This window comes from Nerophis ophidion, linkage group LG16, assembly GCF_033978795.1.
Source record: "Nerophis ophidion isolate RoL-2023_Sa linkage group LG16, RoL_Noph_v1.0, whole genome shotgun sequence".
NCBI lineage: Eukaryota > Metazoa > Chordata > Actinopteri > Syngnathiformes > Syngnathidae > Nerophis > Nerophis ophidion.
In genome coordinates this window covers 33,345,014-33,357,897 of record NC_084626.1, presented here as the reverse complement: position 1 = coordinate 33,357,897, position 12,884 = coordinate 33,345,014, and the positions used below count along the sequence as shown (strand labels likewise).

General features: G+C 38.9%; 1 protein-coding gene across 3 annotated transcripts in view; it reads left to right on the top strand.

The window, feature by feature from the left end:
• Positions 1-6,222: 6,222 nt before the first annotated feature.
• Positions 6,223-12,884, top strand: part of suclg2 (succinate-CoA ligase GDP-forming subunit beta) — a 225,093-nt gene continuing 218,431 nt past the window's right edge. For all 3 annotated transcript variants that reach the window (XM_061874945.1, XM_061874947.1, XM_061874946.1), the window contains exon 1: positions 6,223-6,351. In XM_061874945.1, the coding sequence (XP_061730929.1) occupies positions 6,268-6,351 (84 nt within the window). In that variant the 5' untranslated portion in view covers positions 6,223-6,267. The remainder of the gene's footprint in view (positions 6,352-12,884) is intronic.

Genomic DNA, 12,884 nt, shown 5'->3' with positions numbered 1-12,884 from the left:
TATATATATATACATATATATATAAATATCCATCCCATCCATCCATTTTCTACCGCTTATTCCCTTTTGGGGTCGCGGGGGGCGCTGGCGCCTATTTCAGCTACAATCGGGCGGAAGGTGGGGTACACCCTGGACAAGTCGCCACTTCATCGCAGGGCCAACACAGATAGACAGACAACTTTCACACTCACATTCACACACTAGGGCCAATTTTTAGTGTTGCCAATCAACCTATCCCCAGGTGCATGTCTTTGGAATATATATATATATATATTTATAAATATACATATTCATAGATAGATATTGCTTGCACGCGCACAATGGTAATGCTTTGGCTGCTGCTGCAAATGCCGCATATATAACTGAGGAGGGAGCGTATATTTCACAATTTGCCCCGACGCTTTAGGCTAGTGCCCCCTTTCTTAAACTTACGTTTTGACATTATGTATTTACCCCGCGGAATAATATGAATTTCTCTTCTGTGATCTGTTTGTGTTTTCTCCGTGTGTTTAATGTTCGGCTTTTCCGCCCAAATTGTGCCCTTATATGGGCAATTAAGGGCGTTTACCTATGGAAATGAGTGAATTAAGGTGTTTACATATGCATATTGGGGAAATAAGGGCGTGTTTATATGCAAATTATGATAGACACCAACTTAAGAACAGCAGGTGGGAACAATTTGGCCACTTAAGAACACGTCATGAATTTGAATGGACACCTCCAAGCCAAGCCCCTATTGGTTCAACAATAACATTATTTTAGTGAGTCAGCTTTTCAATAAGGAAGGTCAACTTTTTAATTACCAAGAATTTCTCAACCATTTTAAGATACCTGTGACCCCCAAACAATTTGCCATCGTATTTGATGCCATTCCAACAGGTGTTATTATGTTGGACAGGGCTTACACACCTCCTATTTCTGGTGTAAAAATTGTGAATGATCCACTTGACACTCCTGTGGGGAAACTTTGCTTTGATCAGAAAAATAACAGAAAAATCCGCAGCTTATTCCAAAATGATTGTGTGTCTGTCTCCTATGTAATTGCCCTCTGGAATAATTTTGTAAATGACACCTGTTGGGTCAAAACGTGGTCCCCTCCTAACAGGTATTTACTTACCATCAAAGTCAAAGAGATACCTTTTAAAATCATTCATCGTTATTACCCTGTAAAGACTGTAATGGTTAGATACAAGAAGGACATTGATGTTACCTGCACCTTTTGTAACATGCATCCAAAGACTATTAACCACTGGTTTTGGACTTGTGAAAGCACTCGATCACTATGGCAGGGCATCCGTCGCATCATCCTCGACAATATTAATGACAAATTTGTGCTTGGCTTTAAAGATGTGATTTTTGCTTTTACACTTTATGAACAAAAATTTGAAAAGGAATTCTACCTTTTCAACCTCATTATTCTACTGGCTAAGTTTTATATTCATAAATGTAAGTTTATCAATACCGACCTCATCTTTTTTAGAGGCACAAAAGACAGGTTGGCGACCTGTCTTTTGTGCCTCTAAAAAAGATTTAGAACTTTACTTTAAAACAATCTCTACCTCTAACAACAAAAAAGCTGTGAAAACGCTGATGCTGTGTTCCAAATTCAAGTTATTTAATGAATCTGAATGAGCCTATGGCTTTGCACCTGGTTTATTATATATATATATATATATATATATATATATATATATATATATATATATATATATATACATACATATATATATATATATATATATATATATATATATATATATATATATCTATATATATATATATATATATATGTATATATATATATTGTATTCTATTTTGTTACATTGAATTTACAACCCCCTGGTGCTGTCTTGTACTGTTTTTATATTGTTTTGTAATGTTTAAATTGTTGTTGAACTATTTAGTTTATTGTTTCTCATTTTTCCTTATTGTTGAAATTTATAAATAAACATTTAAACCAGGGTTCTCAAACATGCGGCCCGCGGGCCAATTATTATGCGGCCTGCACTTTGATATGACAATTTAATGGTGGTGCGGCCCGCGAGTTTAATATGAACGGCGCTTGACAGCGTCATACTTGCCCACGTCCCCAATTTTCCCGGGAGACCCCCAAATTTCAGGGCACCAATTCTCTCGAAGCCCCTGTCAATTTGTACCATATCAACAATATTCCGGGGGGGCCATTATGGCACTGCCTTTAGTGACCCCTACATCCTGAACTGGCAGCGTGCAAACCCAATTTTATGTTGCATCTGACCATTTTAGATGCATGTCTGTCATTGCAAGATATATTTGATCAACAGCTACACAGGTCACACTGAGGGTGGCCGTAAAAAAAAACTTTAACACTGTTACAAATATGTGCCAGACTGTGAACCCACATCAAAGAAGAATGACAAACACATTTCGGGAGAACATCCGCATCGTAACACAACATAAACACAGCAGAACAATTACCCAGATTCCCATGTAGCCCTGACACGTCCGGGCTACAATATATACCCCCCCGCTACCACCAACAACCCCCCCCCCCCTCTCTACTTGCGTCGGTTGAGCGGTGTATATTGTAGCCAGGGAGAGTCAGGCTGCAAGGTGTTCTGGGTATTTGTTCTCTTGTGTTTAAGTTGTGTTAGGGTGCGGAAATTCTCCCAAAAAGGGTTTGTCATTCTTGTTTAGTGTCGGTTCAACGTGTGGCGCATACTTGTAACAGTGTTTAAAGTTGTTTATACGGCCACCCTCAGTGTGACCCGTATGGCTGTTGAACAAGTACTGTACATCTTGCAGCCACGTACGTTGTTCTGTACAAGTCTCATACAACATGTTACAGAGCCGGCACATTGGTTGTGTGATGTAAAAGCGTGCGCGATGACATGTAGTAGAGCAGTAGTCCTCTTATAGGGGGTGCGCGAACCCCTGGAGGTACTTGAAGGTATGCCAAGGGACAAGTGAGATTTAATATAAAATCATTGTAAAAAATAGCAGCAATTCATAAATACATTATTGAATAATACCTCAATGAAATATGAAGTTCATGAACTGTGAAAAAATAATACAACAATCCAACATTCAGTGTTGACAGCTAGACTTTTTATGGACATGTTCCCTAAATAATGATGTTAAAGATTTATTTTTTTGTGAAAAAATGTTTAGAATGGAGTTGATGAATCCAGATGGATCTCTATTACAATCCCCAAAGAGGGCACTTTAAGTTGAGGATTACTTCTATGTGTAGAAATCTTTATTTATAATTGATTCACTTGTTTATTTTCCAACAAGTTTTTAGTTATTTTTATATCATTTTTACCAAATAGTTCAAGAAAGACCACTATAAATGATCAATATTTTAAACTGGGTTTAATTTTTTAATTGAATGGTTGCACCGGTAGATCAGTGGTTCTCAAATGGGGGTACGCGTACCCCTGGGGGTACTTGAAGGTATGCCAAGGAGTACGTAAGATTTTTTGTAAAATATTCTAAAAATAGCAATAATTCAAAAATCCTTCATAAATATATTTATTGAATACTACTTCAACAAAATTTGATTGTAAGTTGATAAACTGTGAAAAGAAATGCAACAATGCAATATTCAGTGTTGACAGCTTGATACTTTGTGGACATCTTCCATTAATATTGATGTTAAAGATTTCTTTTTTGTGAAGAAATGTTTAGAATTAAGTTCATGAATCCAGATGGATCTCTATTACAATCCCCAAAGAGGGCACTTAAAGTTGATGATTACTTCTATGTGTAGAAATCTTTATCTATAATTGAATCATTTGTGGGCTTCACGGTGGCAGAGGTGTTAGTGCGTCTGCCTCACAATACGAAGCTCCTGCAGTCCTGGGTTCAAATCCAGGCTCGGGATCTTTCTGTGTGGAGTTTGCATGTTCTCCCCGTGAATGCGTGGGTTCCCTCCGGGTACTCCGGCTTCCTCCCACTTCCAAAGACATGCACCTGGGGATAGGTTGATTGGCAACACTAAATTGGCCCTAGTGTGTGAATGTTGTCTGTCTATTTGTGTTGGCCCTGTGATGAGGTGGCGACTTGTCCAGGGTGTACCCCGCCTTCCGCCCGATTGTAGCTGAGATAGGCGCCAGCGCCCCCCGCGACCCCAAAAGGGAATAAGCGGTAGAAAATGGATGGATGGATGAATCATTTGTTTATTTTTCAACAAGTTTTTAGTTATTTGTATATCTTTTTTCCAAAGAGTTCAAGAAATACCACTAAAAATGAGCAATATTTTTGCACTGTTATACAATTTAATTAATCAGAAACTGTATTTTACTTCTTTATCTCTATTTTTCAACCAAAAATGCTTTGCTCTGATTAGGGCATGGGTGTCAAACTCTGGCCCGTGGGCCAAATTTGCCCAGCTCTGTGATTTAATTTGGCCCTTGAGGTAATATCAAATTAAGATTAGAGCTGGCCCGCCGGTATTATACAGGGGCGGTGCCGCTGTAACAACGCATTTGCCAACCCTCCCAAATTTCACTGCCCCTCCCGTAAATCTCCCGGGGCAACAATTCTTCCGAATTTCTCCCGATTTCCACTCGGACAACAATATTGGGGGCGTGCCCCGAAGGCACTGCCTTTAGGGTCCTCTACAACCTGTTGTCATGTCCACTTTTCCGGCATAGAAACATTGTGCCGGCATAGAAACATTGTGCCGGCCCAGCCACATAATACCTGCGGCTTCAACATACACAAATGAATGCATACTTGGTCAACAGCCATACAGGTCACACTGGGAGTGGCCGTATAAACGACTTTAACACCGTTAAAAATATGCGCCACACTGTGAAGCCACACCGACCAAGAATGACAAACACTATTCGGGAGAACATCTGCACCGTAACACACGTAATACCCAGAACCCCTTGCAGCACTAACTCTTCCGGGATGCTATAATATACACCCCCTCTACCACCAAACCTGACCCCGCCCTCCAATTTTTATTTGAATTTTATTTGATATGCTATTGATATTTTTAAATCATTATTGATAGCTTGATTGGAAACACTAAATTGGCCCTAGTGTGCATGTTGTCTCTCTATCTGTGTTGGCCCTGTGATGAGGTGGCGACTTGTCCAGGGTGTACGATGCCTTCCGCCCGAATGCAGCTGAGATAGGCTGCAGCGACCCCAGAAGGGACAAGCGGTAGAAAATGTATGGCTGGATGGATAATTTGAAACTCGACTTTGCATGTCACTATAAAGTTATATAAGCATTGCTTGTTCGATATTCAATGCAAAACTTTTTTGGATCCCTCTTAAAAGGTTCATTTGTTCAACCTTGGCCCGCGGCTTAATTCCATTTTAAATTTTGGCCCACTCTGTGTTTTAATGTTAGATATCTTATTAAATGAAGACGCACACACAGAGTTGCCGTTCTGTCATTTTACCGGGTAACTCCAGAATAATGTGAACATCCTGGTGCACCCCTCAAATCCCACCGGGTGAAACCCATACATTGTAACATCTCCCCTTTTTTGAAAAAAAAAATAAATAAAAAATAAAAAATCATCGTCGTCGCCAGTCTTCATTTAATAAGATATCTAACATTAAAACATGGTGGCAGCGGTAAATCCGAACACAACAACGCTTACGAATGTCAGATGAAGAAGTTGAGGTGAAGGAGGAAGCCGAAGACAGCATTTTACAACGAAAAAGAACGATGGATGCATTCGGTTTGAAACCTCCCGCCACATTGGACTGGAATTCTACTTGCCTGGCGAAAACATGGAAGACGTGGAAAGATGAGTTTTCACTGTATGTGGACATAACGTTAGCAGATTCTGACGACAAGACAAAGGTAAAAGTGTTCAAATACTTGATTGGAGAAACAGGCAGAGAATTGGGGAAAACATTGTAACACTCTGTATTTGAGTTTGACACCTCTGGATTAGGGGGTACTTGAATTAAAAAAATGTTCTCAGGGGGTACATCACTGAAAAAAGGTTGGAGAACCACTGCGGTGGATTGTTGGGAGGTGTACTGAAATTCAGGAGTCTCCCAGAAAAATGATGAGGGTTGGCAAGTATGTTGCTAGGGCAGGAAAGCCATTCATAGAAGGTGAATTCATTAAAAAAAATAAATTAAGATCTTTTCTTGTGGCCCAGCCTCACCCAGTTTCTGTATCCAGTGGCCCCCAGGTAAATTGAGTTTGAGACCCCTGATTTAAAAAAAAAAAAAAAGCCAAGCCCCGCCCATCTCTGTCAGTTGGCGCGCATCAGAGTGACGTCGCCTCCACTCAGACTTCCGTGTCGACATGGCGGCATCCGTGGCTTGGCGAGCTGCAGCGACTGGTTTGAGGGCAACCTCCTCCAAGCACCTACTTCTTCACAAACTCAAGGTACCCTTTTCATCTATCTCTTCGGAATGCGCGTCTGCCCTCTCATGCCGGTTTTCATCCATGTGCGCGCGTTGTCATGGTCTGCTATGAGCTCTTTTAGCATTAGCCCGTCCAGAAAGGCATGGCTGAGTAAAGTTGCAAAAGACACTTAGTTGTTAATAAAACAATGTTTTCATGTAGTAATTGTGCGTGCATGTTTCGTAGATCAACCTTTCTGTCAAAGAAGGTCATGTCTATAACTTTACAGCAGGGGTAGGGAACCTATGGCTCTCGAGCCAGATGTGGCTCTTTTGATGACTGCATCTGGCTCTCAGATAAATCTTAGCTGACTTTGATTGATTGATTGATTGATACTTTTATTAGTAGATTGCACAGTTCAGTACATATTCCGTACAATTGACCACTAAATGGTAACACCCGAATAAGTTTTTCAACTTGTTTAAGTCGGGGACAAACGTTAATCAATTCATGGTACAAATATATACTATCAGCATAATACAGTCATCACACAAGTTAATCATCATAGTATGTACATTAAATTATTTACATTATTTACAATCGGGGGGTTGGATGAGGAGCTTTGGTTGATATCAGTACTTCAGTCATCAACAATTGCATCAACAGAGAAATGTGGACATTGAAACAGTGTAGGTCTTATTTAGTAGGATATGTACAGCCAGCAGAGAACATAGTGAGTTCACATAGCATAAGAACAAGTATATACATTAGAAGTACATTTGAGTTGTTTATAATCCGGGGAGATGGGATGTGAATGGAGGAGGGTATTAGTAAAGTGTTCAAGTTGCCTAGAGGTGTTGTTTTAGAGCGGTTTTGAAGGAATATAGACATGCACTTACTTTTATAGCTGTTGGGAGTGCATTCCACATCGATGTGGCATAGAAAGAGAATGAGTTAAGACCTTTGTTAGATCTGAATCTGGGTTTAACGTGGTTTGTGGAGCTCCCCCTGGTGTTGTGGTTATGGTGGTCATTTACGTTAAGGAAGTAGTTTGACATGTACTTCGGTATCAAGGAGGTGTAGCGGATTTTATAGACTAGGCTCAGTGCAAGTTGTTTTACTCTGTCCTCCACCCTGAGCCAGCCCACTTTGGAGAAGTGGGTTGGATTGAGGTGTGATCTGGGGTGGAGGTCTAAAAGTAACCGGACTAGCTTATTCTGGGATGTTTGGAGTCTAGATTTGAGGGTTTTGGAGGTGCTGGGGTACCAGGAGGTTCAAGCGTAATCGAAGAAGGGTTGAATGAGCGTTCCCGCTAGAATCATCAAGGTGCTTTTGTTGACCAGAGAGGAGATTCTTTAGAGGAATCTCCTTCTTTGGTTGACCTTTTTGATCACCTTGGTTGCCATTTTATCACAGGAAAGATTAGCCTCTAGAATGGAACCTAGGTAGATGATCTCATCCTTCCTGGTGATCACAATGTCACCCACTTTTATAGTGAAGTCACTGACCTTCTTAAGTTTGATATGGGACCCAAATAGGATGGATTCCGATTTACCTAAGTGTATGGATAGCTTGTTGTCAGCGAGCCAGGTGCAAATATTGAGGACATTGCCAGGGCATCTGCGGATCCTTAAAAAGTCTTAAATTCATGTGTCTAAAATCAAGTCCTTAAAAAGTATTACATTTATTAGAAATTCCTAAGATGGTCTTAAATTCAGTACTTTTTTTCGGGGCACGTCTTTGAGTAAAAGTGTCAGTGTCAGTCGCGCGTAGACTCCTTCCTTTCTTCCTCGCGTCCCGCCTTTAAGTCAGCATGGGGAAATGCAAGTTTTGCGAGCGTTGGCTGGAGGACAGCCGGTTTAAAAGATGGCTTAAGCCTGTTGCCAATCCTGAGGAGGCCAGGTGCATACTTTGTAAGAGGGATTTCAAACTTGGCACCATGGGAATTAGAGCGGTCGAATTGCACATGCAGTGCGGTAAGCATAAAATCGCGGCAGAGAGCCAAAAACAAACACCGGGCATCTCTCAGTTCTGCGTGGGTCCAGCGCCAACGCACCCCCAGCTAGCAACAACTGCCGCTAGCAGCACTGACCTGACACTAATCTTCGGCGGGACAGCAACATTAAAATCCGAGGTGTTATGGATCTTGCACACTGTGGTGAAACATCAATCCTACACCTCAAATGACGGGATTGGCGATCTGTTTTTGTGTGATGTTTCCTGATTCTCAGGTTGCTAATACATTTTCCTGCGGAAAGGATAAAACAGCATATATTACGAGACACGGATTAGCACCTCACATCCAAAACCTGCTCTTCGACCAAGTCAACGAGACTCGGTATGTGTTAATGAAATGTAATTTATTTTTACCCTCACCTCGGTTACTATGTTTTTACTGGCGTTGGTGTTGGTTTGTTTGTTTTGGATGTCAAAGTTTTTGGATCTCTCAAGATTTTTGATAAGCTGTTTGGCAGAGTGGTGCTTATCAGTTTATTTATTACTAAAAATACAAAAAGTAAACTTGACTGATTGTCATTGAGGTTGTAGTACAGTGGGATCCCCAAACTTCGCTTATATTTATAGATTTTTTATAATTTTTTTCGGTCTTATATTTCATTGAAGGTGGCATTAAAAAGGTCTTAAAAAGTCTTAAATTTGACTTGCTGAAACCTGCAGATACCCTGATTGCTTAACACGATAAGTAATGAATAATTCCGCTGGTAATCACAGTTTTGATCGATTGATTGATGGATTGAAACTTGTATTAGTAGATTGCACAGTACAGTACATATTCCGTACAATTGACCACTAAATGGTAACACCCGAATAGCTTTTTCAACTTGTTTGAGTCGGGGTCCACGTTTGATACTTTTTATTAGTAGATTGCACAGTACAGTACATATTCCGTACAATTGACCACTAAATGGTAACACCCGAATAAGTTTTTCAACTTGTTTAAGTCGGGGTCCACGTAAACCAATTCATGGTACGTGTTAAAAACAACGTTGAAAATATAAAAACATGCTCATCCATTTTCTACCCCACCAGTTGAACAAGTCGCATTAAGAAGTATTTTATTTATTATTGGTTAGCTTCAGAATAAAAATGTTATTAAAAAGAATAAAAGACTTATTATACTCTAAAAATGTAGGTCTTACTTAAATACGCACGCATTTAGTTGTATTCAGTGTTAAAAAATATTACCGGATTTTTCGGAGTATAAGTCGCACCTGCCGAAAATGCATAATAAAGAAGGAAAAAAAACATATATAAGTCGCACTGGAGTATAAGTCGCATTTTGGGGGGAAATTTATTTGATAAGTGTGAATGTGAGTGTGAATGTTGTCTGTCTATTTGTGTTGGCCCTGCGATGAGGTGGCGACTTGTCCAGGGTGTACCCCGCCTTCCGCCCGATTGTAGCTGAGATAGGCGCCAGCGCCCCCCGCGACCCCGAAAGGGAATAAGCGGTAGAAAATGGATGGATGGATGGAAAAACCAACACCAAGAATAGACATCTGAAAGGCCATTTAAAATAAATAAAGAATAGTGAACAAGAGGCTGAATAAGTCTACGTTATATGACGCATAAATAACCACCGGAGAAGGTGCCTGGTATGTTAATGTAACATATTATGGTAAGAGCCATTCAAATAACTATAACATATAGAACATGTTATACGTTTACCAAACAATCTGTCACTCCTAATCCATAAATCTGATGAAATCTTATAGGTCTAGTCTCTCACGTGAATGAGCCAAATAATATTTGATATTTGACGTTAATGTGTTAATAATTTCACACATAAGTTGCTCCTGAGTATAAGTCGCACACCCAGCCAAACTATGAAAAAAACTGCGACATATAGTCCGAAAATATGGTATATGGCTCTCAAAGAAATACATTTTTAAATATTTGGCTTTCATGGCTCTGTCAGCCAAAAAGGTTCCCGACCCCTGCCTTACAGGTTACCTTAAAGCAGGGGTCACCACCGCGGTGCCCGCGGGCACCAGGTAGCCCGTAAGGACCAGATGAGTCGCCCGCTGGCCTGTTCTAAAAATAGCTCAAATAGCAGCACTTACCAGTGAGCTGCCTCTATTTTTTTAAATTATATTTATATACTAGCAAGCTGGTATCTCTTTGCTCGACATTTTCAATTCTAAGAGAGACAAAACTCAAATAGAATTTGAAAATCCAAGACAATATTTTAAAGACTGGGTGTTCACTTGTTTAAATAAATGAATTTATTTTTTTACTTTGCTTCTCATAACTTTCAGAAAGACAATTTTTGAGAAAAAATACAACCTTAAAAATGATTTTAGGATTTTCAAACACATACCATTTTACCTTTTAAATTACTTCCTCTTTTTTCCTGACAATTCAAATCAATGTTCAAGTAAATTTATTTTTTTATTGTAAAGAATAATAAATAAATTTTAATTTAATTCTTAATTTTAGCTTCTGTTTTTTCGATGAAGAATATTTGTGAAATATTTCTTCAAACTTATGATTATAATTCCCCAAAAATATTTTGGCAAATCTAGAAAATCTGTAGAATCAAATCAAAATGTTATTTTAAAGTCTTTTGAATTTGTTTGAAATTTTTTGTTCTGGAAATTCTAGAAGAAATAATGATTTGTCTTTGTTAGAAATATAGCTTTGTCCAATTTGTTATATATTCCAACAAAGTGCAGATTGGATTTAAACCTATTTAAATCATGTCATCAAAATTCTAAAAATTAATCTTAATCTGGAAAAATTACTAATGATGTTCCATAAATTATTCTTTTAATTTTTTCAAAAAGATTCGAATCAGCTAGTTTTTCTCTTCTTTTTTTCGGTTGAATTTTGAATTTTAAAGAGTCGAAATTAAAGATAAAATATGTTTCAAATTTTAATTTGAATTTTTTTCTTGTTTTCTCCTCTTAAACCATTCAATAAGTGTTTTTTTTTTCATCAATTATTCTCTACAAAAAACCTTCCGTAAAAGGAAAAAAAAATGTACGACGGAATTACGGACAGAAATACCAATTTTTTATATATATAGATTTATTTATTAAAGGTAAATTGAGCAAATTGGCTATTTCTGGCAATTTATTTAAGTGTTAATCAAACTGGTAGCCCTTTCCATTAATCAGCACCCAAGAAGTAGCTCTTGGTTTCAAAAAGGTTGGTGACCCCTGCCTTAAAGACACCTGGGCTTGCACCCTTCATTAACTGCATTGACCTTTTCACATTCTCCTCATTCCACTATTTTAACATGTGTCTGGAAGCCTGGAATAGTTAATCGCTTCAAGTCAAGGACGCGCCACCGTTTTCCCACACGATCGCAGTGTAAATATTAACTTCTGCATTGCACTTTGAGCTGTTGCAGACTGCTATTGGGACTTTGCACAACACGCTCCTTCTGATTAAACTAGTCAATGTCCACAATAGTAAATGATCACTATCATTATGCACACATAATTACATTGTGCAAAGTGATGACTTTATGAAATGTACAGCGTGAGAATATAGGCTGGGCAATATATAATATATATACAAACCCCATTTCCATATGAGTTGGGAAATTGTGTTAGATGTAAATATAAACGGAATACGAGGATTTGCAAATCATTTTCAACCCATATTCAGTTGAATATGCTACAAAGACAACATATTTGATGTTCAAAGTGATAAACATTTTTTTTTTTTTTGCAAATAATCATTAACTTTAGAATTTGATGCCAGCAACACGTGACAAATAAGTTGGGAAAGGTGGCAATAAATACTGATAAAGTTGAGGAATGCTCATCAAACACTTATTTGGAACATCCCACAGGTGTGCAGGCTAATTGAGAACAGGTGGGTGCCATTATTGGGTATAAAAGCAGCTTCCATGAAATGTTAAGTAATTCACAAACAAGGATGGGGGAGGGTCACCACTTTGTAAGCAAATTGTCGAACAGTTTTAGAACAACATTTCTCAACGAGCTATTGCAAGGAATTAAGAGATTTTACCATCTACGGTCCGTAAAATCATCAAAAAGTTCAGAGATTCTGGAGAAATCACTGCACGTAAGCGATGATATCACAAACTTTTGATCCCTCAGGCGGTACTGCATCAAAAACCGACATCAATGTGTAAAGGATATCACCACATGGGCTCAGGAACACTTAATAAAACCACTGTCAGTAACTACAGTTGGTCGCTACATCTGTAAGTGCAAGTTAAAACTCTACTATGCAAAGCCATAGCCATTTATCAACAACACCAAGGAACGCCGCTGGCTTCGCTGGGCCCGAGCTCACCTAAGATGGAATGATGCCAGGTGGAAAGGTGTTCTGTGGTCTGACGAGTCCACATTTCAAATTATATTTGGAAACAGAGGACGTGGTGTCCTCCAGAACAAAGAGGAAAATAACCATTCGTATTGTTATAGGCGCAAAGTTTAAAAGTCAGCATCTGTGATGGTATGGGGGTGTATTAGTGCCCAAGGCATGGGTAACTTACACATCTGTGAAGGCACCATTAATGCTGAAAAGTCCATACAGGTTTTGGAGCAACATATGTTGTCATCCAAGCAACGTTATCATGG